Source organism: Lissotriton vulgaris, chromosome 10 (genome assembly GCF_964263255.1).
Source record: "Lissotriton vulgaris chromosome 10, aLisVul1.2, whole genome shotgun sequence".
In the NCBI taxonomy this organism is placed as follows: Eukaryota; Metazoa; Chordata; class Amphibia; order Caudata; family Salamandridae; genus Lissotriton; species Lissotriton vulgaris.
Window position 1 is genome coordinate 201,039,268 of NC_141698.1, and position 27,929 is coordinate 201,067,196.

At 44.7% G+C, this 27,929-nt stretch overlaps 1 protein-coding gene across 1 annotated transcript in view; it reads right to left on the minus strand.

Moving 5' to 3' along the window:
* Positions 1–27,929, minus strand: part of DLEC1 (DLEC1 cilia and flagella associated protein) — a 712,951-nt gene that overhangs the window by 338,324 nt on the left and 346,698 nt on the right. Inside the window, exons 19-20 of the mRNA XM_086940885.1 lie at positions 20,546–20,676; positions 4,548–4,706 (exon numbers count right to left, since the gene is read on the minus strand). Of these exons, the coding sequence (XP_086797011.1) occupies positions 4,548–4,706; positions 20,546–20,676 (290 nt within the window). The remainder of the gene's footprint in view (positions 1–4,547; positions 4,707–20,545; positions 20,677–27,929) is intronic.

Genomic DNA, 27,929 nt, shown 5'->3' on the forward strand with positions numbered 1-27,929 from the left:
CAGAGGAGTGTCCCAGCGAGTATCAGGCGTGAGCGTCTCCAGTGGCAAAAGCCGCACAGGGCACAATGGGTGAGGAGGTAGCGAAGGTGTGACATTGTAAGAAGGGCAGCCTCACCAGTGTATGACACCCCCAAGTCGTACAGACCAGGGGATCCTCCCCTTTCTTTAATACTGGTTACTTATGGCTGGGCTTGTCACGCCAGCAGGGAGGCCCAAGTAGAGCAGTGATGGGGTCTAAATGACCACGGTTGGCCAGAGATGGTACAAAGAGTTTTTATGATTATGAAATGTTATTTATTGGCAGTTACTTGTTCTTGCTGCACTGTATATCTGTGATTATATCTATAAAGTTGTAAAAAAATGAAAAAAGGAGCCTGGCTGGAAGTGTTCTCAAAATTGCCCAGTATCACAAACATATTGTTTCTCGCTCACGTCCACGGCTCCCCCTATTGCTAACGTGAGGGGGTGTTGTCTGTGTCAACCTGCATATGCTTCCTCTACAGCTGAGAGAGAAAGCAGTCAGAGACCAACTGATTGCCCCGATTAGATCAGAGTACACATTGAACTGTCACTTCCTGTTGGACCAAATAACGCTCACATTCATATCTTCCATATGAATTCCTTCTTCAGTTAAGTAATATTCCTTTTTGCTTGCAGTCGGACAGGCTGGGCCAGCAGAATACGGTCCATTCAAAAACTCCTTATGCCTCAGGTCCACGTTCTTGCAAACATTCCTCTTAAGGAACAGTTTATGGTGTGTTCTAAAAAGCTGCCACCAATTAGTCCTCAGTAGCCACTGGAGAGAGCCCATCCCCAATTTCACCTGAGGTACCAGTAGAATATATAATGCCATGAGCTCCAGCACTTTCAATACCTGTATTGACAGAGGTATCTTGTCTGGCCTAATAGTATCTTCTCCTATGAATACTGATTCGTCACTGGAGGCAGACAAACTTTTCTTTACATCATGTCCATCACTCAACCAATATGCTAGGTTGTTCCTTGTAGGCACTAGGATTGATCATAGGAGGTTCAAAGGGTACATTTGCTCATGAAGAATGGCTGTTGCTTTGTAGAATGAATCTAGAATCATTTCATGCAAGAAACTCTTTATGAGCAATCTCTCGAGGTGTGAGGAAAAGTGCATTTTCGATAGACTTAAATTTGATCAAACCACGACCAGAATCTTCAGAAGGACTTGAGATACAGATGTCTGGCAAAATGAGTGAATTTGAATATAAAGTGTTTGCCTCCCACAATGAAACACAATATTTCCCATATGATGAAATAATGGGTATGAGGCACTATATGTCTGGAATGTCTGGGGATTCAATCGGATTCAACACCTGCAATGAAGTTAAATATCTACCACCTCAAGACACCATCATGATTTCCTCTTTTTTTCAGAAACTTGTTACCACATTTTACTTCTAATAGGGGCTCTTAACCTTCGTAGCTTCTTTTTAAGGATGAGACAAATTCAGATTAAGCCCTCTTTTTCATTTTGCTAAAGATACGCCTTCTATAGCTCATCTTGAGCAATATTTAGCATAGCTCTTGGATGAGTATTTCTCTCAAATTGGCAATAATTGGCCTTTGTGGTGGCGACCGAAACACTAAACTTTAAGCTGGGCACCATTTTAAAAATCTTACAAGATTATTGGCTCATATGTCAGTGTTTCCATGCCAAGAATACCTTCCTGTCCCATGCTGATATTAAATGGAGTAATCAAGTGGCTTCCCTTGTACTTCAGAAATCCCGGTTGTACAAACAGGTCTAGTTTTATTTCACTAGATCCCAGTCTCTTGTAGGTGTACAGTACTAAAGAGGTTTTCTGAACAGCTTGGTCCTTGGAAAACCGGAAGAACAGCATGGTGTGAGAGGCACTGATATTCCTGAGAGGCTCTGAGAATGACGCAGCATTCTATGGCAGATGATGCAAAATGCAGCCTGAAATTCCTTTGACCTAATAAACATTCAAGTCGAATTATATCAGCCCAGTACAAGGCTACAGACCAGCCCAGACCATCCTGGTGATGGAGTTGGTACTCAGGCTGTGATGTTTCTGTTCCTGCTCATTTTCCGAGTCAGTATCCTCTGCACACTGGAAGAGAAGTTGATGGGCTCCAAGTGCACAGGTAGAGACGCTGCTTGTTCATTTCACAGAGATAGCTCTATGGTCCTTTTTACAAGTTATGCACTACTCAATTATAAGTAGGTTGGGAGCTCCTCACCATATGCAGAAATAACAATTCCAGTTTTATTGGTCAGAAAATAAACGGCTGGAGAAATTGAATTGGGAAGGCAGTGCATTGCAGCCCAGACCCATTCTCTGGTCTTCCCAACTCTCAGACAAGGTAGGAGGTACATGTAATGTTCCCTAGCGACCCAGGATTTTCCCATTCCCTCCCCCACCCTCCTCCAGAAGAAGAATTATTTTCACCTCCACCCTGTGGGCAGACTACCTGGAGGGAATCCCATGCAAAGACTTTTCCAATACCTTGTAGGTGGGGAACTTTACCTATTCTCCATCTGAATGTGCCGGTGTGGGCCATAATTCAACATCTAGAGTTTACAGTAAAAAGCTAGGCTTTGGTGGGTGGAGAGCAGTGGAGAAACTGAGGCAATGAAATCACATTCATCCAATGTTTAATTTGCGCTGTTGATTGCAGGGGTGAGCATCTGAACTCATTTTTGTAGTTGGAGACCTTTTTATTATCAGAAAGGGAGAAAGAAGGAAAAACAAACTTTTCAACATGAGCTGAGCCATGTATGCCGTTTCCACGCAAGCGTAACTTCGCTTGCCTGAACCATGCATCTGACTTACCCAGGCATATGAGTGGTTAACGCAGATACAGGTATAGTGTCCAGAAGGGTCGGGAGAGGAACAGGAAGCTCCGGACGCGTACAGGTAAGTGGGGCTGGGACAGGGTTTGGGGGATGTAGTTGTTTGAAGGGGCAGAGTTTTAGGGCTGAGGAAGGAAGGGTTGGGGTCATTTTAAGGCCTGGGGCCAAGCTTGTGGGGAGGTAGTTTTTAGGGGAAGGGATCCGTTTTAGGGCTCAGGGCGGGGGTTCAGGGCAGTCGTTTTAAAGGGGGGCAGGGTTTTAGGGCTCAGGTACTTTTAAGGGCAGCGCAGGGGTAAGTTTTAGTGCTCAGGGTGGGAGGGGCTGGGGAAGTTTTTTGAAGGGGCAGGATTTTAGGGTTCAGGGAGCGGGAAGGGGTAGAGGTAGTTTTAAGGGCAGGATGGGGCTGGGTCTGGGTAGTTTTTGGTAGGTGGCAGGGTTTTTGGCCTCAGGGCAGGTGAAGGGGAAGGGGTCGTTCTAACGGCAGAGCGCGGCTGGTGTTAAGGCTTGGTCAGGCACTGAGGTAGGGGGATCGGATTTTAGGGTTTAGGGCGTGGAGGGGTAGTGCCGGGGTAGTGGTAATTTACCAAGCATATCCCTTTAACAAACATGACTTTCCAACGAAATCTGTTGTAAAGCCATGCATGGTAAAGGAATGCGTGGTTAAAACGTTTTCGTTGTTGCGACCGCTTTGTAGAGGCACGTGTGTTTCAGCTATGCGTGCTTCTGTCATACAACCAGAAAGAAAGAAATATGACGGGGAAACTAGGAAAACAGTGATAAATAGAGAAAATAATGGCAGATAAAACCCGCCAGATTGAGATAAGGAGACAGGAATTGTAGAGTGAGGGGAGAAAGAGGCAATGTGTGGAATCACGACAAGTCAGCATTGCTGTTTAGCACCAACGGCATTCCGCTACAGGCTCCCACGTTGAAGTCCTGCACTTATTGCTTTACAATCAAAGCTCTGCTCACATCATCAATGAACCAAATGCAATGCTCTATGAGGTTACCACGTAGGACTGTTTTTAGGTAATTCGAGGACCTTGAAGAAAAGAGTGGATGTCATGTAAAAACACAGGTGAAAGACACCATACAACCATTTCTGAACAGGTAGTCTACTGTCCTGGGAACAAGTGCTACTAGTATCTCCTAATCTCAAGAGATATGCCATGCTAGGCAGACCTTTTTTACCTCTGGCCTAAGAGTGTGGAAAGCACCACAGTTGGAAATTAAACAATAATGGAATGTGTTACTGTGAAGGAAAGAAATCAAGGTTATAATAGAATAATTTCACATTGACATCCAAGTCTTGTGGTTTTCAGCCAATAATATTTGCCTCTACACTGCTGCATCAGTCCGCTGGGCTACAAAGACTGCTCAACTTTTTGAGAAAAATGTTGCTGAGAATAAATAATGGAGAAAAAGGACCTGCACTAAATCTACAGAAATAAAAGTAGAAATGTTCAAAATTCAAACTCGAAGGCCTTTATAAACATTACAGCAAATAAATGCAAAAAACATTTATCATATAAAAAAATAATTTGTAACTCATATTTCAGAAATGTAAAAAAATTCTAAGTATGTTAGACACTTCCCCTTTCTTGTGATCCTGCTACCCATACACAACCCTTACCAGTGAGGCTCTGACTAGATGTTAGAACATCTCTCTTTGCAGATAGAAATGGCTGCCATATCTTACCTTTGCCTTTCTTTCTGCAATGCAAGATGGGCTTTCCCGCATACTCCATTTAGCTGGCAGCTGACTCATGTTTTCAATCTGGAAGGAGGTTAATGTTTTGTCTCCCAATTTAATCAATCCTAAATCGATTGAAGGAGCATTGATAGAAACCAGGGGACCCTGAAATAATGGAAAAACATTATATGGTGCAGTATGTTTGATTCCTATTCTCAAACGTGTACACATTTTGCCTCTGTGCATTAGAAAAGGAACTGTAGTAAAGAGCATCATGCTTAGTGTGGATTCTGTTTTATGTGCCCATTCACATATACAAATAGAAACAAGCACTGACAAAGCTAATAGGTTTGGCTCTTGTATGGTGCACAGAGGTACACACAATATTCATGCATGCCTATTGACACAGGCCACACGTACACTCATATGCAGGCACAGCAACAAACCTACCGCCACTCACCAATTCACCTCAAGGCATCCGCACAAAACACGCCAACGGATGTCCATGCAGACCGACTAAAAGACAGACGCCTATCAAAACACAGGGACCAATGGATACACAGGCTTCCATGTGTGCAGACCCAAAGGTACCCCTGCATCCAGACTATCAGGCCTACATGCACCCATGCATTCAGATCATCTGACATTGAGTCACCATAGCACACAGATCATAAGATATACAGGATCCCCTACTTTTCTCGAGAGATAGGTGTGACTGAGGTGGAAAAAGTAGTGGAGTCCCTACGCCCATTGATCAATGGTCCATCTTGGAAATATCACCTCCTAATGGGCGATGCAATACTTGCCTAACCAATCCTTCCTTCTTTGCCAAGATTGTATGCGTGTAGTAGAAGTGCCAGGGCACACGTTTTAAGGTAGTCATGCACTTTTTAAAACAATTCACATAACATGACATAACACAACATAACATAACAATACAGTGTACTCTCCATTACATCCCTGGCCTGTTATTCAGTACACAGCCATGTCATAAAATACCTCTTTCCCTATAACAACATGGGCATCGATGCTCCAAAATGTCGGGAGTAGCGGAAGTGACATCATGTACACTTTAAATTTTATGACATCCCGGGAAGTGGCATCATAAAACCAATGACCCTGAGTTTTTCGCACTCACTCACTCATTCATTCATTCTCACTCACACTCTCTATTACTCCCTTGCTCTGAGTCTTATTTGTACTCATTCAGTCGCATTCACCCATTTTCCCTCATTATTACTCACTCATACTTACTGACACTAAATTTCACAGGGAAATCGGCCTGTATGAGGTACACAAGTTGCAGGATCTCCCCGTCTTGGGGACAACTGTTAAATGTCTTAAATCATGTGGCAATCCACGTACTGCGCTGGTTTTGCTGAACATGACCAAGCGCCCAAACCAACATGTTTTGTTTGCTAAACTCCACCGGTATTCGCATTTGGTCCTGTGGTCTTACTTGGCTGCAACAGTCCCAGCATCTCTATTACCTCTGCTAGGGAGAGCTCCTGTTCTAGATATTGTCTTTCCTCTAGTTCTAAGCTCGGGAGTGGCTGTTCCTCGTGGAAAGTCATGGTATCTTCCTCTTTAGCCGAACAACTTGCTGTGGGTACTGACGGACAGAGCAGGGCCTCATTCCCTGAGCAGTTGCCAGGTGAGGTGAGCATTGCTCCCACATAACGATGGGAATGGATTCAAAACTCCTGTGAGACTCGCCTTGCATTTGGATTTCACAGAGTATGGTAGGGTGTATCACGCCAACCATTTTGAGTTATTAACATTTGATTTTCCCACAGTTTTCTATATTTGCAGTAGTGTTTATATTTTGGTCCTGAAGAAAGCCATACGTTTAAACATAACCGAGCGGCTAAAACATGTAGACCCATAAATCAAACACCTCGCTAGTTATTTTGTCAAACTATCAGCAGACTGTTTTTAGGTTTGACACTATGATAGCGTACATTAACATTTTTTTGAGGTATCATAGCAGTCAATTTTAATTGCACTTATCTGTTTTTCCTCACGTTTTGTAGCACTGCAAATTTTTCAGCACTACTAACTACAAACAAAGTTGTGGCTTTATCCATCACTGGTGTTACAGCCCAGAACAGCTTTCCACTTCATATGGTCAGCTGCACTGATGGTGCAATCCACAACTAATCCCAGATGATGAAGTTCTGCCACTTGGGTGGGCTGATGGGATTCCTTCCTAATTTATAAACAGGTTGTGGTTATGAATCAGATCCCAATGTGTTTCTGTCAAATTCTGCCTCACTTTTGACAGACCGGTAGTTTCTTTGTGTTGTTACGAATTGCAGGCTGGGGACAGAATACTACCTGGTCTTTCAATATTTCATCCCTTGGACCCTCTTGTCAAGTTCTTTTTTTTTTTTATCTGTCACTGTCTACTACATGGGGGCGCTGTTTTTTCATTCAGTGACGATCATAACAACAGTTGTTTATTAATTCAATTTACATTAAGAATGACTAATATCTGCTGCCAAACCCATTCTTCTAACTTTGGGGGTCCTGAAAATGTCAGAAATTGTAACACTTGTAGGAGTTTAACTTATTAGTTGTGCTGGTACTGTAATCGTCAGGGGCAATGAGTAGTGCAAGCCTGCTGGCTAGAGCCCTGGCATGTGAAAGAGGACAAAGACAGTCACCCTTGCTGTTTTTATCAAGACATAGAACCCTTGCTGTTTTTATCAAGACATAGAACCATTGTGAATTTATACACAACAGGAGCTTCTTCTGGTCAGAACTTGCAACTGTAACTGCCGGATTAAATTTAGGTTTATGCCCAGAAGAAATAAAACCAGTACAGCAGAGTTATTATTATAGTAGCTATTCACATAACCCCAATCTGAGCACTTATAAGTCAGTTACCACAAGTTACAATTAAAGACAAAGATGATTTAGGAGGCTGTGATCTTGAAGGTTAGATCCTTACTGACACATTAGGAAGAGATTTGCAATCTTAGTTTAGACACAAAGATAGACCTCTTCTTTGTTGTTAAGACTTGGATCCAAGAACATCCTACTCCTGATTAAGCTGGGGCTGTTCTTAAAGGTAACTAGTGACCGGAAGGAATGGAAAGATGGTAGGGTGGCTATTATTTTTAGGCACTCATTAAACGTATGACTACTCACTATGCATAGTAGTCTAGAGAGGGAATGATTTGCAATATATATATCCAACGGCAACACCGCTAATTTTGGTTATGAATTAGTGCAGCAATATGCCCTAATTGCCATAAAAGCTTCAAATCTATTAGTATTAGGTAAATGTAATATCAATGTAGATAAGAAAGACTCCCCAGAAACTAAGAACCTTCTAGAGTCCTTAATACTATCAATATAATGAGGAAAATGGATTCAGTTACTCACAGAGCCTGTCATTGTTTAGACAATTTATTTGACAATACTGATTTTGTGAGACAGGTGAATCAGAGCCCAGTCTTCTGGTCGAACCATTTCGTAATATCACTTTACTTAATATTGAAAATGGCAGCAGATAGCAACATTAGCAACATTTCGTGAAAAGGAACTAATCAAGAGGTACTCCATCGAACATCTGTTTTCTACTAAACATTACCTTTTTCATCCAATTTATCATCAATAATATAACAGGCTATTTAGTCTTCCCTCCCAACCATGGCATTCAGAGGCATTAAATATTACCAAATGCTCTTGAGCGAGTACGGAGGGAAAGCTATCGTCAACTGATACAATAGTCAATATTTATTTTAAATTGTTAATGAATTAATGGTAGCATATAGCGGGCAACAATAGTGCTACACCTATGCAAGAACGTTGTGAAAAGATGTCTTTCTTTGTTGAGTAGATAGAGTATGTGTATGCTGATTTTGATCGGAATAGGATGGAGACAGTATGAGTGGATCAAGAAAATAAAAGGCTATCTGAGCAAGAATATAAAAAGATTTTGACAGGGTAACAGAAGAACTAATATAACAACTAGTGAGCTAATAAAATCAGGTTTGCTACAACTTTCTTGAGGCATAAACATTTTTTATATGATTACTGAACAATTTGCTCCTGTATTGGCAAAACTCCTGAATTGATCAGTTGCATGTGGGTTACTCCCAACCAGTTGGAAAAGAGTATCATTATAAAAAAAAAGCTGCATTGGATACTGCAGTTTTAAAGAATTATAGGCTGTAGCGTACCATCAAGTTGTATTTTATGTGGTTTTCATGCCCTATTTCTTCATGTACTGTCGACTGGAGCCATGGCGCCAGAGGAAAACTATTTCTAAATATTCCAGATACAGGGATTCATGAGATTAGGAATCAGAAGGTAGAAGTATCCATTGGATGAGTTCTTTCAGGCCATAAAATAAAAGTGCTCTAAACAGAGATAATTTGCCTGTCAATTTTTCTAGCCATAATTCAGCGTCAGTGATCGAAATGCGAGAAGTGGAAGAAATTAAATGTGCATAACCCTTGGCTTCCCCAACAGGAGCAGGCCGTGTAAGATCTGAAAGTCTGCAAGTGAGGGAAGGTGGATCAAGGAAGAAACAATCCTATCTGGAAGTAAATGCATATATAGTGTTCTTCTCAAAACATCAAAATTTAAGAAAAATCTGCAATAATGGCAGCTCTTTTTTGACACTAACATAAGACATGTGATAGAAGCATTAGGGCCTCCAAGAAGTGATGGTTAAGCCTATCCATCTCACTGGCCAGCGAAAAGGCCCAAATAATGAGACTGATGGAATACAAGCAAAATTGTATCAGACATAAGTCATTAATACTGGTATGTCACATGCACACACAGATACATAGCCTGAGGGTGAGAATATTTTAAAAGCTTGTGGCTCTAAGAAAACTCTATTGCAGCAGAAAGGAGCAGGGCTTACTGATGTATGAATGATACAGAATGAACAAGTGAGTTACCTTCGGTAACGCCTTATCTGGTAAAGGCTCTATCTAGTCGTAGTTTCTTTCCTTTGAATTTCCTGAGTCAGACTCTATCCTGAAGTTCTGTTAGCAATACCCCTGCACGCAGGTAGGTGGCATAGTTCGGCTCTGCGTCAGCGTCGTCTGCTCCATAAGTGACATGCACAGTACCAATATAGGAGCCACCTCGGAGCACTGACGTCAGTTACTTTTGCGACTTTCCACGCCAGGAGTGTAAAGTCGCGATGAGATATGACCACTGGTGTGGAAAAGACCAAGCCCCTGGTAGGGTGTCTCCTACACCTGAACCGATTCACAGAGTGGGGAGGGTTTGTAAGGAATCTGCAGCTTGAAAGATTCTCTACCAGATAAGATGTTACCAAAGGTAAGTAACTTGTTCATCTGATAGAGACTTCTAGCCACAGACTACCTACATTTGAATAGATACTCAGGCAATACCTCTTCGGAAGTGAATCTGTGAATCAGAATAAAACAAAAAAACTTGCAGGACTGAACAGGCGAAATGCCCATCACGATGGACCTGACTGTTCAGGAATTTTTGTTTTCTAATTGTACCCAGGTTACTGACTGACAGATATCTAGGATAGGAACGTAGTGCGCTAATGCAGTGGTAGCAGTCTTGGCAGTGATAGCGTGAGCCTGCAAGCCCTCAGAACGCTGCTTCTTGGCCGATGTGGAGCAGATCCTAATGCACCGGATAATCTATCGTGAGATGATTCTTTTCCATACAGCTTTCCCTTTTTTTGCTACCACATAACCCACGAAGAGTTGACTGTCCACCCATAACTCTTTAGTATGGTCAAGGCAGAGCAAATGCACTTTTTTTGGGTCCAGGTGGTGGAGTCTCTCCTCTTCTTTAGAGGGATGAGATAGAGCAAAGAAGGTAGGCAGAGTGATGTTCTGGCCTATGTGGAAATTAGTTAAAACCTTTGAAAGAAAAGAGGCACACGTCAGAAGAACCAGTTTGTCTGGGTAACAGGTGGTGTAAGGAGGGTACAGCAAGAGCACTTCTAGTTTGCTGACACTCCTGGTCGATATTATGGCCACTAAAAAAGCAGTTTTGATAATCAGCAGCCTAAGAGGGTGCTTGAATGGTACACACGTGAGCAAGGTAAGGACCAAGTTGGAGTTCCCCTAAGGCATGTAAAAGTTTTAGGTGGGAACATATGTTGCGGCCTTTAAGGAACCTAGCCACAACAGGTGACTTAAAAGAGATGGTTGGTCTGGCAACTGTAAAAAATGCTGAGATGAAGGACAGGTAACCATTAACTGTACTCAGAGGAGAGCCCTGCTGGGCCAAAGACAATGCAAACAAAAGAACTTGTGTGAGAGGTGCAGATAAGGGGTCGGCCTTATGGAAGGCTCACCTTGATACAATTTTCTCCCAACAGCCGGTGTATACCATCTTGCTAAAGGGATGTATAGCTGCCAGAATAGCATCGCAGACTTCTGGAGGAAGGTCGAAAGCTGTCAACCGTCACTGTTCATCCTCCACGCATGGAGGTGGAGGGTGAGCAGAACCCTGATCTGTTGGTGTGACAGAAGATCATCCCAAAGAGGCAGCCAGACCGGAGAACTAATGGTCATGTGCAACAGCTCGGGATACCAGACTCTCCGTGCCCAAACAGGAGCCACAAGAAGTAGTAGGGCCCGGTCCTTACTGATCTTCTTGAGAGCTGTGAGCAGGAATAGTATTAGCAGAAATGTGTACAGGAGGTTAGTGTTCCTCTCGAGGCGAAAAGCATCTCTGAGTGAGAGCTGCCTTGGAACTTCAGTGCACAAACTGCTGAAATTGCATGTTCTTGGCAGTGGTGAACAGCTCTAACCAATGCTCTCCCTACTGCTGAAAGAGACCTTGCACCACCTCCGGGTGGAGACACCATTTGTGATCTGCTAAGCATCTTCGGCTGAGTTTGTCCACTCTGGCTTTCAGAGAGCCCGCCAGGTGTTGAACCACCTGGGAATGCCAAGATGTTCCAGCCATATCCAGAGGAGCAGAGCCTCCTGACATAGGATTCACGACCCAACCCTGCCCCGTTTGTTGCAGTATAACATGGCAGTGGTGTTGTCCATGAACACCTGCACCAGCCTGCCCTTGATCGTAGGAAGAAAGGCTTGTTGTGGTTCACTGGTTAGAGGCAGCAGACCCGAGAGCAGAGGATAGACTGGGAGCAGGGTTCAATTCCCGACGCGGCAGGGTCATGGACCAGGGTCAGCGGACTCGACAATTCTCCCCTCGGTGCCTACTCTAACCAGGGATCACACTCGGCAACTCTGGGCATTAGCTTGCCTCATCTCCACAGCGCCCCCCCCCCCCCCCCCCCCACATACGCTGGGGATGCCTGGTTTCACCTTGGAGATACCCAGTAGGGACCATCTCACAGGGAAAGCCAGGACGGGTTCCCCAGTGGTCTACTGCACAGAGATACTCCTTCGGGAGTCGATTCTAGCGCGTTAGAAACCCACAATTAATTAATTAATTTTAATGCTAAGGGGATCGCCCAAAGTTCCAACAGACTTATGTGAAGCTTGGACTCTGCCAGGGACCAGAGTCCTCTGATCTCCACCTCCCCCAGTTGGCCACCCCATCCCAGAAGTGATGCATCTGTCACAACAGTCAGATCTGAACCATGTTGGAGATATTAACCTGATGTTGCATTCACTGGGCCTTCAGATCCCACTGCATATGCCAGCAGGCGTCGTCACCAGCAGGATGCACGAGACCATAAGGCCCAACAACCTCAGTGTCAGTTTCGCCAAAATCCAGGATATAGGCTGAAACATTGATATCATAGCCTGAATATCCTGGGCTCGCCACTTGGGAGGATAGGCCCGATACTGCGTTGTGTGCAGAACAGCTCTGATGAAACGGAGCATCTAAAAGGGAATCAAGTGTGACTTTGGCACGTGATAGTGAACTCAAGCAAGTGCAGGTGGTTTGCCATAGTCTGAAGGTGAGAGATGACTGCCTGGGGTGAGCCAGCCTTCAACAACTAGTCGTCGAGGTAGGGGAAGACTGAAATCCCTGACCTTTACTGAAGAGCTGCAACCACCCCATCACATTGGTGAATATCCGAGGGGCGCAGGTAAAGCCAAAAGGGAGCACAGTAAATGGAAGGTGCTTGTGGCTCACCATGACCCGCAAATAGTGTCTGTGGCCCGGCAGGATGGAGAGTGGAAACAAGCATCCTACAAGTCCAACATTACCATCCAGTCTCCCGGGTCCAGGGCAGACAAAACTTGGGCAAGCATGAGCATTTTGACCAAATTCTCTTTATTCAAGAAGAGGTTGAGGAGGCACAGATCTAGGATAGAATGAAGTCTTACATCCTTCTTTGGCACCAGAAAGTAATAGGAATATCAACCACAACCTACTTCTGATGCAGTCACACTCTCTATGTCAATGGCTCCCTTGGCAAATAGAGCTTGCACTTTTTGACGGAGCAAGGAGAGACGTCCTTTGTCGGCCAATCATAAGTGGGTGAAGGGGTTGTCACAAAGGGGATGGTGTATCCCCTTTACACTATCTGTTGTACCCAGCGGTCTGATGTGACTGACTTCCAGTAGGGGAGGTGATAGTGTATATCACCCCACTGGGTACCTATGATAGTTTGAGAATGGACTAAAGAGTACAAAAAAACAGTGGCTGGATATAAAATTGCGCAAGGCCAAGAGGAAGTAGGTTTCACAATAAGCTGCTCAAAGGGACAACGGGAAGTAGGCCACTAGCATCCCCAATGGTTCTCCTATATGAAACACAAGGAGAAAAAGATCAAGCAAAACTGTCCCGAGCAAAAATCACACCAATAACAGTTATATGAGAAATAAAGATCCAGATTCTTCACTAAAGACCTTAAAGCTCCTGAGGCGTTCAAGCCGGGAGTTAGGTCACACTCGCACTCATCTGCTCGCCTGTTTTAATTTCGTTGTAACTTTTAAAACTTTCACATTTTGTGGTGCTTTCTTCAAAATAATTTTTAAATTACTGACCTAGCGGACTGATTGAAGCGGGATCGCTCCGGGTTCCCTCACTGCTCCGGTGATAAGCGAGGGCCGATTTAGGGCTCTGACAGCTTGTAGCCTCCCCACAGAATTTGGGCGCCATCTTAGGACAACAACAGCAGGTCAGCGCACTACTTGTGAATTGAGGCTGTTACTGGGTAGGATGAATTGCTGTGACAGTTTTGCCTTCAAATCTATTTGTTTTTATATGCACCTGTGATATATCCTTACTAAATCTATTTTGCTCCACAAAAAGAGTATTTTTTGTATCATAAAATAAAAATAAAAATAAAGAATATATTTTCATAAAATGAAGCTGTTTAGTCCCCTTGATTTGACCATGTGATTTTGCTATGTGCCGTCAACCCCTTGGTTAATCACCCCTCCATATGTATCAGTTAGGACCCCATAGCTAGGGCCTATATATCCTGAGGCAGGGTTCTCTCCTTTTCTATAATTGGTTTCTTCCCCCACTTTACCTGCCCACATCATTAAGACACCTACGGGGAACCCCCTTCTCTGTTCAGTTCGGTCAGCGCACTAGTGTCCGGGCGATTGTCGGCCCACACACTACAAATTGGACTCACCTCTCACGTGCCTGCACTAAAGAACTTAAAGCTCCTGAGGCGTTCAAGCCGGGAGTAAGGTCACACTCGCACTCACCTGCTCGGCTGCTTTAATTTCGTTGTAACTTTTAAAACTTTCACATTTTGTGGTGCTTTCTTCAAAATAATTTTTAAATTACTGACCTAGCGGACTGATTGAAGCGGGATCGCTCCGGGTCCCCTCACTGCTCCGGTGATAAGCGAGGGCCGATTTAGGGCTCTGACAGCTTGCAGCCTCCCCACAGAATTTGGGCGCCATCTTAGGACAACAACAGCAGGTGAGCGCACTAGTGTCCGGGCAATTGTCGGCCCAGACACTACAAAATGAACGTCACTTCCCGCCCGCGCAGCGGGCGGGCGCAGCGGGCGCGCCAGAGGCAAGACCGTCTGCGCCTGTCTTCGCCAGACCGGGCCGGGGGCCAAATACTCTGCCCTTTACCACCTCCAAGGACCGCAGGACATACACCAGGGGCGAACTTCTGCAGCTAAATTATAAGGTAGGACCTCAGTGCGGTCAACGGGAGACTTACGACATACAATTCAGACAATGCCAGTTCTGTCCCATAATCACCCAGGCCAATAGAACGGTTGATATGACCTGTAGTCATCTTAGTATGGCACTCCTTAATTGTAGGTCACTACCAAAGCACGCTACTGAGATAAACCTTATGCTCCAAGAGGGGAACCTAGATTTACTGTTTCTATCTAAGACTTGGCTATCCTCCAACTCAGAGTTTGATATTGTCAGCGCCCTTCCAACTGGCTTTCTTATTCAGTGCCAACATAGGGCGCAGGGGAAAGGTGGTGGCCTGGCCATAATTTATAAAAATACGTTGTCATGTAGAATAAAGGACAGTTGCATTGCTGACTCAGAAAGTTGTCATTTTATCTTCCAAATCACCCCTAACAACTCCCTATCAGGTCTCCTAATCTACCGCCCCCCGGGCAGTATAAAACAATTCAAAGAATCTCTTTTGGATACCTCTATAGCCGCAGCTGCGTCCTCATCCAACTTTATGATATTAGGAGATCTCAATTTACACTTTAATGATCCTGACGATAGGGTGGCAGCGGATCTTAGGCTCGACTTTAAATCTTTCGAGCTTAACCTCATAAATAAGCAGGCCACCCACATTAAAGGACATCTATTGGAACCCATATTTACTAATACCACTCAGCTTGATTCCAGCCCCCCTCTCCCTATTCCTTGGTCCGATCATTTTTTGGTCCCTTTTACATGGAATACTCGTACTGACACACCAAACGCCACACTATCCCGTACATTAGAGAGAGCCTGGTCTAAACTACCCCTTGAGAACTTTATTCGGACACTGGAACAAACAGATCCCTTGCCTGATCCGGACCCACTAGTGGCTGACACCAACTTTCATAGGTGGCTGAATAATTCTCTAGACGTGTACTGCCTAGGAAAAGTACAACTAAGAAGAGTAGCCCTTTCAAAACACCATGGTATACTTCGGAACTCAGAATTTTGAGGAAAAAGTTCAAGAAATTAGAACGCACATGGCAAAAAGACTGGCCGGCCAACAATAAGGCAGCATACCGTTCTGCTATGAGGCTTTATAAAATTGCCCGCAAAACAGCCCAGTCCGCCTTCCTGGAGGAGAGAATCAAAACCGCCTCCAACTGATCCACGGAAACCTTTAAAATAGTAAAAGAACTGTTGAAAGTACCCTTACCCTCAATTAGGCAGGAGAACTCAGAAGTAAGATGCAACCAACTAGCCGACTTCTTTGATATGAAAATCCATAAAATCTTAGATAGTCTTCCGTATAGTGGCCCGGCCTCTCACTCTGCTGACCACTGTTCCCGTACACCTGGTCCATCGCTGGATTCATTTTCCCCTTTAACCATTGGTTTTTTTTCCCAAAACCTTGTCCTCTCTGAAAAGCGGTTCCACTACTGACCCCGCGCCCATTCACATCCTCAAACTCATCTCTGATACCATCGCCCCTGTAGCCACGGAGCTTATAAACGTCTCCCTTACATCTGGTGTTGTCCCACCCAGCTGGAAGCTAGCTAGGGTGAAGGCTCTTCTCAAAAAGCCAGGCCTCGATCCCGTAGACCTGAGAAACTACTGTCCAATATCACTACTACCGAGGCTTAGCAAAATTGCGGAGAGAGTGGTTAACAAGCAGCTTTCCTCTTTCCTGGAAAACAACATGCTGCTGCGTAATTCACAAACAGGCTTTCGCCCGGGTCAGGGTACCGAATCCGCCCTGATAGCAGTAGCGGAAGAGGCAAGATGTATCTTAGATTCAGGGGGATCTGCAGTTGCGATCCTCCTGGATCTTAGTGCAGCATTAGACACAGTGGACCATGGTATTCTTATCCAGCGACTCGCGGGAGTGGGACTCTCTGGCATGGCGCTACAATGGCTGTCATCCTTTCTGAGCTGTCGATCTTTCCGGATCTGCGAAAGCAGCGCAACCTCGAAATCCATCCCTCTCCAGTGTGGAGTGCCCCAGGGCTCTTCATTGAGCCCTACCCTTTTCAATGTTTACATGTCCCCACTGGAGGAGGTGGTTAATCCTTTTGGGATAAAAATAGTCACCTACGCTGACGACACCCAACTAGTCGTCTCGCTATCCCAACAAGAGAGTTGCTTTGAAAATCTTTCCGCCTGCCTCTCGGGAATCCATGCCTGGATGTCCAGCTCCCGGCTCAAATTAAATGGAGCCAAAACAGAGATCATGCTCCTGGGTCACCAACTAACAGCGCTGCCTAAGTCCATCTGGCCTCCCTGCCTGGGTAACGCTCCCGCCCCCATAGAGGAAATCAAAAGCTTAGGGGTTTGGTTTGAGCGGGATCCTACCTTTAAGACCCAAGCAAAGAAAACAGCAGGCATATGCTACGGGTTGCTTCGGTCTGTTCGAAAGGTCCTTCCACTTCTGCCCTTCCAGTCCAGGAAGTTGTTAGTCCAAGGTCTAATAATATCTAGACTGGACTACAGTAATGCCCTGTTCTTGGCGGCACCCGAAGCAACCATCAACATCCTCCAGCGTGTCCAGAACTCTGCAGCCAGGCTGCTTACTGGCTCCTCACTAAGAACTTCGGCCAAGCCAGTACTAAGATCTCTTCATTGGCTCCCGATACGGGAAAGAATAACATTTAAATCTCTCTGCATAACACATAAGTCCCTTCAGGACAAGGGACCGCCCATCTTGAGGAGTTTAATCCGCCCTTACAAGTCCTCTCGGGCTCTACGATCTGACCGGGGAAACCTCGCCATTGTCCCCAGAGTAAGGAGGGCACGCTCGGGGGGGGGGCGTTGCTTCTCAGTTAACGCGGCATCGCTGTGGAATTCCCTTCCGGTGATGATCTGAACCGAACCCAATCATCGGAAGTTTCGCAAACTTCTCAGAACTTTTCTTTTTCCCAATGAACCGTTGCCCATCTTAGGTTGCTTTTTGTTCTGCAGCGCTGGGATGCTTTCGGGCAGCCATGCGCTTTATAAATCAAATTTCATTTCATTTCATTTCACATGTCATGTGGTAGAAAATCAGTTCCATTTCTTTTTTTTTTCTTTTTTTCTTCTTTCTCTTCTCAAACAATCAAACCTTCCAGTAAGGCTTCAGATAATCATACAGGTGTAGCCAAAAGATGCACAAAGCCAACACGTGTTTCGTCACGGGACATTCACCCAATGACTTCTTCAGGGCAAGGATAATTCCTCATAGAGTGAGAAAAAGTTCCAACGTCTAAAGTCTTGCCTCACAGTCCGCACTGTGAGGCAAGACTTAAGATGTCGGGCGTACTCGCCGATAATATATATACCCTTATCCACCTGGATTACTGAAAAATTGAAGATATTGCACCGATTAGTTAAGGATAAGTGGACCTCATATTTGAAGAAATATAAAGAAAAAAAGGATAACGCTATCTAGATCATTTGACCGTGACGTTGAACTGTGCAACTGACAGTCTTTTTGGAATCGTGAACTTTTTCTCACTCTCACTGGAAGGTTTGATTGTTTGAGAAGAGAAAGAAGAAAAAAAGAAAAAAAGAAATAAATGGAACTGATTTTTCTACCACTTAACATGTGAAGAATCTGGATCTTTATTTCTCATATAACTGTTATTGGTGTGATTTTTGCTCGGGACAGTTTTGCTTGACGGACTAAAGAGGTTTGGAGGCAGCGACTGCCAGGATCTGATGGACTGACCTGACAGCTGGCCGCCTGTTCCAAATGGTCTGTGGACCGACACCCATGGCTACAAAAAGTCCGGGAAGCCTACTGGCCTTGGTGGCTGGGAGGGTATGGGTGTGGGTGGAGAACCCTTCTGTAGCCACGAAAGGGCAGAAGGCAGCTTGGGTTTGGCGAGGGGCCATAGACAAGCCCAAGGGTTTGGCCACAGCTTTGCTTCCCTTGAAGAGCTCCATCACTGAATCCACCTTGTCTCCAAAGAGGTGAGAGCTATCAAAAGGCATGTCCATGAGGGAAGCCTGACATCCCCTGATACAAGACGTTCTCAGCCAGACATGGTGACGCAGGACCACCGACAATGAAATTGCTCTACCTCGAGAGTTGGTAGTGTCATGTCCACATCTGATGGAGAACTTTTCTGTATCTCTACCATCGGCAACTGCCTGAGAGAGTATGGGTCAGGCCTCCTCCGGAACCAGAGGCAGCACTTGCGCAACCAAATCCCATGGAAAATGGGAATAATGGCCCAAGAGGTACCTGGTGTTCACCGACCATAGTGCAAGGCTGGTGGAAGAGAACATTCCCTTACCAAAGGTGTCCAGTCTCTTGGATTCCCTATCCAGTGGTGTCGTAGGAAACGCACCAGGGTGAATGTGGGATAAGAGGAATGGATCACCATCATTAAATAGGAGTAAGGACTCCCAGCTGAAGCACCTCTGTCTAGATGTTAGTTTTTGACTGCCATTGAGGGTAGGTTATGGTCCAGGACCTCAGCCAGGCTTCCTCCTCTAAAGCCACAGTAAGAGGAGACATCAGGTCAGTGTCAGATGAAGTCTCCAACCCACTGGCTTCACCCAGTTCCTCATACCACTTGTCCTCCTAAACAAGGTCTTCTACATAAGGAGCCATAGACATCTCCCAAACGTCTCCTTCCCCATTCCTAACTATTAAATGACACAATGGCTCTGCTCCGGGGAGGAGGTCTTCGGTTGGCGCGGGATGCGGCGTTGGAAATGCCCATCCAGCTCTGTGTCGGAGTCTGGTATGATGATGGGGATAGCGCCGCATAGGGGCGTCTGCACAGCCGGGTGCGTAAACACTTGAGCGGGCGACGAGGAAGGTCTTAGTCTTGCTGGAAGAACCACACCAGATCCAGCGAGGGATCCCAAGAGCCCGTTTGATGCCAAGGGCGAACCCTCTGGTGTGGTTCCTGTATGGGCCCCTTCTGCACCTGTAGGGCCCAAAGTAGATCCAGAGAGGCCGATCTGCCCAAAATTGAGGCGAATGGCCTCATAACCTTGCTTAGCCTGGCAGGGGTCGCTCTGGGAAAATTGGGGAAGGGCGTAGTGGACCCAGGTTCAGACCTCACCAACTCACGGGCCTGAAGTGTCAATGCTTTCTCGTCTCGTCAGATTACTTCGATGGGTGCTAGGAAGTCAAAGAGTGTTTGGACTTCTTCAACTGCTTGTGTTTGTTGGACTTACCCAACTTCACTGAGGACTTTGAGTATGATGGGGAACATAGGGAGGAGCTTCACGAAAGGTCCCGGGACTTCCCATTCGAATGGGACCTTGAGCGTCATAGTCCAGTGACGTCAGGCTTCGAGGAACTTGAGGGTTCACTCCCTCAGCACCTTCGGGCGCATGGCACGACAGTCGTCACATGCCTTGAAGTCGTTTCCCAGCTCCAGGCAGCACAAAGACACGAAGTGGGTTTGTCAACAACATTTGTCTGTGACAGGCTCTACATGTTTTCAAACCAGTCTGTTTCTTGGATGATATCCTCACCGCAGGAGATGAAATCTTAGAAAACAGCATCGAAAAAAGTAAAAAAGAAGACCAGTCAAAAATTACTGAGAGGTAGCTCAATCCAGATCAGTGCTATCTGGCATGGTAAGGAAACAACTGACATCAGCGCCTATATAGGTACTGCGCACAGAACTTCTGGCGCAGGCGATGACGTTGAGATGAATTACACCACCCACCGGCACGCAGGGGTACTGCTCGAAAATCCTCTGGATCAAGACTGATGGCTGGGGATATTCAAAGGTAAAAAATCTGCAGCTAAAAGTCTCTTTCAGATATAGCTAACCGGATTACAACTAAGGAGGCCTTGTGTGGGTTACCACTGCTAAAATATTTTTCATGCCTGGTGTAGACTTATTCTTCTACGGTGTAAGATAAAGTTTCTTCAGTTCTTTCAAATGCTTGCATTGAAGCCTGAGCAATTGCATGTTTATGAAGCAGTACTATGTTCTTCTAATGCCACTTAGGCGCCATACTTGCCTTAAACGTAGCTTCAACATGTAATACAACCGGCTCTGGTGAGTGCTGGATTTTACACTGCAGTTTGTGGCTGGTAAACCCGTTCCTTCCACCGGTGAAACACAATTCCAATAAACAATGCCCATTTGCTTCTGTGGATGAAAAAGTGCATTTTTTTATTAAAAATGTGAAATTAGAGCACTGCTCTAACAACTGTAAAATCTGCAGATTCAATACAACTCCTTAGTGCTATTCTATCAAAAGAGATAAACAACAAACTATTAATATGTTACACTCTTGACACTCTAGACAACAAGCATAAGATGAAGAGAAAGTTAATCTGGGAATTATATTAAAAAGACTCACCTATGGGGGATGCCCATTAGCTGCTGCTGCTGTTACCTGTTTCCCTGGGAGAGATACCAACATCTAAAACTCCCAGGCTGCATTACTCTCAAGTGGAAGAGGAGGAGCAAAATGCTACTATACCACATCTGTTTTCCCCACTCTGTAGGATGCATGCAGTCAAACCTGGTTAAAGACCTGGCTAAGACTGGGTCTGTTTTCACCAGTCAGCAACTGGAGGTTGCTGGGCAACCCCCTAAAGTTTGCTGTTTTTCTACAGCATAAGGAACTGAACGACTACAGGTAATCCCCAGTCTGCAACCACAGGATCTACTCATACCCCTAATGATTGTTTCTTAGAACGTGTCATGGGGATAATACCCTAAGTAGTGATGCTATTTCTACTCAAGTTTCTGAGTCCCACACTGCTCTCATTAATGCTGATGAAGGTTGTCCCTTATCTCATAAACTGCGCAGTTTCCAAACACAAGAAAACAGCCTATAGCACTCAAACAAATGATGGTGAGACTCAGAGCAAAGGTTATGACAATTCTCTTAAAATGCCTATATTGAGACACAGTGGTAGCTGATCTAAACTGTAAACATAGGGGCAACATGAACAGGGGGTGGAGGGAAAAAATATATTATACAACTTACCTTTACCTGCAGCTGCCGCCTCGGTGATCCTCTCTCAACACTAGTCACGCTGCACAGGCTCCCAGGGGGCAATCACAGCGCTGCTTTCATGCCGGTAATATTATTTACCAGCATGAAAGCAGTGCTCAGATTGTCCTGTGCGGGCTGATGTAATGCTCGCTCATGCACAGGAAGCTTGCAGCTTTTCTCCAACCCGACTGTACAACATAAAGAAGGCTGGCCAAACTGACATGCGCACTTTTAAGTGCCCAAAACTCCTCCCTCCTTTTGATGCTCCGTCACAATGGCCCCGCCTCCCCACTAACCTCAGCTGACAATAGTAGGATTAGGAAAGTAAAATAAAATGATAATAACATTGTTTTATTATCATTTTAGTTTTCAGTAAGGCAACGCTCCTCTGACATAACGGAAGAGCCACCCCTGTATAGACACTTTCTAGACAATTTTTTTAGCATGGACAATTTATCAATTAATGCAAGATTTAAACCATCAAATGGCCATTTACAACACATAGACTTGTCAATGGAAAACGGTTTAACCCCTTCAGTGCTGATGACAAAGCCAGCTCGTCATGGGTATTACCTGCGCTGTGCTTCTGACGAGCTGGCTTTGTCATGAACAATGGGGATCGTGATTCTGCAGCACAGGAGTGGAAAACCCTTAGCAGCCAAGGTGTTAAAATCCCATGATATACAGCTGTGCTACGTTAGCTCCAGTTTCTGATGCTCTTTGTTGTTCCCTCGGTTACATGTGACTCATCTGTCACTTCTGCCCAGAATATTGCTGCAGCTGTTACAAGTTTCCTGTTCCATGTGTTAGGGCCCTCAGTTGGTCCTACTCCTCTGACTGTAGCTGCTTTGCCTACCAACGTCCTCAGTTATTCTAACCATTTGGCTGCTCCTATTGAAATCGTTTCCACTCAAAGTCCCACAATCTCAGTTACAGGATTGTCTCTATCCTACATCTTCCTCTTGAGGCCTGTCTTTATGTCCTGGTTCTGGCCAATGGCCCTGCTTTATCCCCTGGCTTGTCTGAAAACTCTACCTCAGCTAAAGAATAAGGTGGTTCATTGGCTGGCCAATCATGTGAGTTTTATTATTGCTGTATGTGAATAAAGCAGTTTTTTTATATGGTGTGGCTGTGCAACTTAACAGTGTATTAAACTCAAAAACTTGTGTTGGTTCCAGTCAGACTCATTTGCAAAACTTTAGCTCAACCCTGGGTATCTATGGTTTCAAGCAGTCAGGCTTTGTCAAAGGAACAAGCGCAAAGCATTTAGAAGTAACAAAACAGATGAATAAGAAAGAAACCTGACACAATGAAAATATGACCCTAATATAAAAATAGCTTTTATTTTTTGGAATGTTTAGACTTTAAAATGAACAAAATCCACCAGAGGGTTCTGGAGATATAAATTAGTAAGGGAATAATACATCTCTGTTTTTCATTCAAATGGCAAACAAGCTTTGGCAACTACTGCGGTTAGCATACCTTGGAAAACTTGCGTATGTTGTGTTTGGTTACTTCAGTCCGCTTTGGCAACTAACTCTGGCAGGGAGCAAGTCACAGGGGCCACTAAGGCTTAGTAGGACAGTTACGTTGCAGTCAAAGCAATTATTCTTTACCTGCTATTCCTTCATCTTCTGGTAGGGCTTGGGGTGACCTTTCAATATGGTTCAGAGTTTTACTAAAATATTACATCACACCCAGTATATCCAACCATCAGGGAATTCAATCATTTTCGGTTTTCTGGGCTGGGGGTGTTCAATCTTATCTTTTTAATTTCTAGAACAATGAGTTTTCCAGTAATTATTATTTTAACCGTAGATCATTGTTTACATCTAGCGACGAAGTAGCTCACTCATGAAACAGGGGTTTTCAATTGTGTATTAATATTGTCTTGGGAGGAAAATGTAAATGTCAAAAGTGGTTCCAAATCACAACCATTTAGTCTGTTGTCCTTCTTCGTTATCTGAGGTACACGTACTTCCGTATTTACCCTCCGATCGCCAAGGTTGGGTTCTGTTTTATTTTTTAAATTAGAGTGATTTTGTTAATGTTCATGAATTACAACAACTGGATCAGGGATTTATACCAGCATTTTCTAGGCGAGGTTGTTTCGCCATTATTGATTATGTCTTCATGTCTAGGTCTATCTGACATATTCACTGATGGGTATGTCATGATCATAATCTCTTATCTGTTAATTTTCATTAGATTTTTTGGGATTCTTTTTTGTCTTTGTCACTTGGCTGCCCAGAGTCAATAAAGGGCAATGGCTTGAGAATCAACTGGAAATTACTTGACCCCAGCAAATTTCTGAGAATTTTGTTGCGTAGAGAGTTGGTCGGTTTTATTCTCGTCTTTCTTTTCCTACTAATGATGCTCTGATTTTGAGTGTGTTTACTGATCTTGGAGTCGCTCCTAAGCTGCTAACCACACCATCTAATCATGGGAAACTGGTCTCCCACAATTGATTTGATGTCATTGTTCAACAGCAAATAGGAGACTCTGCTGTGCCATTGATAAGCAGCCTTGGTGCAAAGATGAGACTGCCCGCTGTAGAAAGTCTTACAAAAACACTTTAAAAAGAGAAAAAACATTATTCAACTTAGTGCTTGGGACCCATCTAAAAAACCATGCAGACTAAAAGACACTTTTTTGGGGGGGGTGGTTAACTCTCAACAATTCAGTGGGGGTAATGGCCCTTCTTTAGCAGCTTATATTTCTGCCAACCGTTGGATATGCCATTTCAAAATGATTTATTTTTGTACAGAAAGTAACCATTTCCCACCCTGCACCATTAGCCAAAAGTTCCACTTCAACCTCTATTTTCTTTGATGAAGTGGTCTCTGCAATTTAGGATAGCACCTCCTGCAAAGTCCCCAGGCCTGATAATGTAACTATCGATCTTTACAAAACAAATGTTGTTCTGTGAGCCCCATTGGTGATCAATGTTTTAAATTCTGTTTGTTTTTTTACAATTTCCTACCTCATAGTACACTTACGTAATAGTGCCTATCCTCAAGAAGGGTAACAGTCATGAAGGCCTACACCTTTGGTTAATTCTGTAGTTAAGGTCGATGGAATGATACTGCTTAGCATGATTTTGACCTGGATGGAAGAGAATAACAAAACAGTTGACATCTAGTATGGTTTCAGAGAAGGGTTAGGGGCCATGGAGCAAAGTCTTACTTTGCATCTCATCATATGCAAGTATACAGTGGCTAAAGAAAGTACTGCCCATAACTTTTCTTATCTTAGCTTATACAGCAAGCTGATCATCCACTTGATGGTCTTTAGTGTGATCAATATAAAAGGTTAAGGCTTTTTTGGGCTCCAGTCGATCAAGTCTTTCCTCAAGGGTGAGGAGGAGCAAAGAACGCTGTGAAGTTGATAAATTGCCCAACAGGAAAAGGAGTCACAGCTTTTGGCAAAAAGCCCGCCCTTCTCCTCAACACTAGTTTGTCAGTGAAAAAGGTGGTGTAGGGCGGCTTCACCGAGAGAGCCTGTTGCTCACACATGCTACCAACTGAAGTAACAGCAGTGAAGAAGACAGTTTGGCGAGTCAGAAGACACAACGAACAGCTGTGCATTGGTGCACAAAAGGAGCGTCAGGATCAAATTAAGATCACAGGGGGGGTCACAGTTTGGGAGGGAACAGGTGTGTTACATCTTTAATAATTTGCATCACAACAGGTGACTAAAACAAGAATACAGTGATGCTTCTTCTGCAATTATAAAAAGGTCGAAATATATATTTTTTAATAGTGTCGACTGCAAGGCTTTTGTTGGCCAAAGACAAAACAAACTTTGAAACATCTGACAGTTTGGCTTGCAAAATGTCTGTTTCACGAATTCCACATCGGGCCACAAATTTGTTCCAACGCCAGGTGTAAATGGACTTTGTGGAAAGAAGCCTGGCAGCTAGGCTGATATTCAAAACCTCGAATGCAATTAACTTATGTCGCTGGGATGTCCACGCATAGAGGTGTAGATTGGCCAGGTTTGGGTGCAGAACTCTCCTGCTGTGACAGAAGAGCCTCCCAAAGCAGTAGCCTGATTAGAGGACAGATGCTTATGGCAAGGTGTTCTGGGTACCACAATCACCTGACACAATCCGGAGCAACTAGGATGACCTGGGTACGGTCGTTCCTGATCTTTTTTCAAAACTTGTGGCAGGTGAGGCAGAAACAGAAAGGCAAACAGGAGTGCTCCACTCATAAGACATTAAAGTAACATAAGACATTAAGGTTTCCAATGGAAGTCAAACTTGCGAGCACACTTTTTAAAAACATTTCCATTAAATAAATCGGGTTATACTACCTTTTTTTCTCCAGCAGTAAGTAGAGGGAAGGGCAGACCGGCGGGAGGCCTCACGGTCTGGATAAAAATGTATCTGGACTGCGATGTGGTCCTCCATGACTCGGAGTGTAGTGATACACTACATCTCTCCTCTAGGGGTCATATTGAGGGGCATAGGCTTGAACTATTCAATGTGTATGCCAGAGGGGCCCCGGGGGATACTACTTCAGCAACTATACTAAGTTTAGATTCAGCATTAGTCAACTGTCCTCCTGCAGCTAAAATTATTGTGGGGGGGGATTTCAATTGTATGTTTGAACCTCTCCTTGGAGATGACCCACTAGGTATTGAAGAAGAAGACTCTAAATGGTCCATCCCACTCTTGTCATTACCCCCCATTCGAAAATGGTCTGCATGGGAAATCCAAATGAATGCCCTTATTAGGGATCACAAACTAAGAGCACTTAACGGTAGGACCATGTCCGACCCGGCAGGTGCGATGACCTTTAATAGGCTTACTGGGCCGTCCAGAATCGATTACATCTTAATGGACGTTAGTATGTGGACTGACCTAATTGATATGGAGGTGGTATCTACTCAGGATAGTGACCATAACCCCTTGTGCAGCAAGTTTAAGTGGGGTAACCTTAAAGATAGGGGGGTGAGTGCCCCCATGAAGTTAACTAAAGAGATTATCCCATATAACAATAATCGTAGACTGAAATGGGATAAGGCAAACCTGAAGGAGGACCAACTAGGGACCATTAAATCCCTTGTGGTGGGCCTGCATTTGGATCTGGAGGTTTGGGATCGGGAAAATGGGAGTAGCCCGAATCCTCCCATTACCCTTGATACAGTTTATAAAGCCACAATAGAGCAAGTGAGTCACTATTTTCTCTCTAAAGGGAAAAGTTGCAGAATGAACAACACACCCCCCATTTCAAGCAACCCTTGGTATTCGGCCCAGTGCAAGGGTAAAAGGAAAAACCTGACAGATGCCCTTTTCACAAGGGATCCTTTACTAGTTAGAGCGGCTAGGAAGGATTATTTGAAAGTATTAGCGCTGGCTAAACGTGAATGGGAGGAACAGCATTGGCAGGATTTAACAGATGCTGTGAGCATGAGGAACCCGAAGCTATTTTGGGACTTAATCAATAGAGCTAGACAGGGGAGATCGCAACCACTAGCAGCTCATATAACTAGCCAGCAATGGTTTAATCACTTCTCAGCTTTATATGGCGGAACTGAAGATACAATTAGCCCTGTGGTAGCCAGCGGTGGTGGTGGGGAACCTTCAGGGGAGGACGAGCATCCATTCACGGCCTCAGAAGTAGCAGTGGCTATTAGACACTTGACCCCAAAGAAGGCGGCCAGTCCGGATGGGATCCCAGGGGACCTCTTGATTGCGGAACCTATGGCCTGGGCCAACTTAATTGCCATTATAATGAATTTGATTGTAAGGGGCCATCCTGTGCCAGACTCCTGGAAGGGGGCTGAGGTGGTTACTGTTTATAAGAAGGGGGCAAGAGATGACCCTGCCAATTACAGACCTATCAGTTTGATAGATGTAATCCAGAAAGTGGTTGGCAGGGTCATTATCTCAAGGGTTGGCGATTGGATGGAGGAGGCAAGCATCCTCTCCCACCTCCAAGCTGGATTCCGCCGGAAGGTGGGTACAATGGACCAGGTCTTTCGCTTTTTTGTTATCTATTGGAAGACAGTTACCATCAAAAAGGGCAGTCTTTATATGGCCTTCATAGATCTCAAAACAGCTTTTGACCTGGTCCCTCGGGCTAAATTGTGGGAGATTCTAGGAAGGATGGGCTTCCCCGGTAGACTCTTGAGTTTAATTGTAAAGCTCCACGAGGGGAACTACGCGAGGATCAGATGGGGTACCCAGGGACAGCTGACTGATAGGGTCCCCGTGAGGAGTGGAGTACGCCAGGGCTGTGTTATGGCTCCGACTCTTTTCTCCTTGTTTGTGAATGGAGTGGTGGATCATCTGAGAGGGGAAGAGTCGGATGCTCCATCCCTGGCGGTGGGAAAGAATCCCCACTCTGCTCTTCGCTGATGACACTATACTGATCTCCAAATCCCC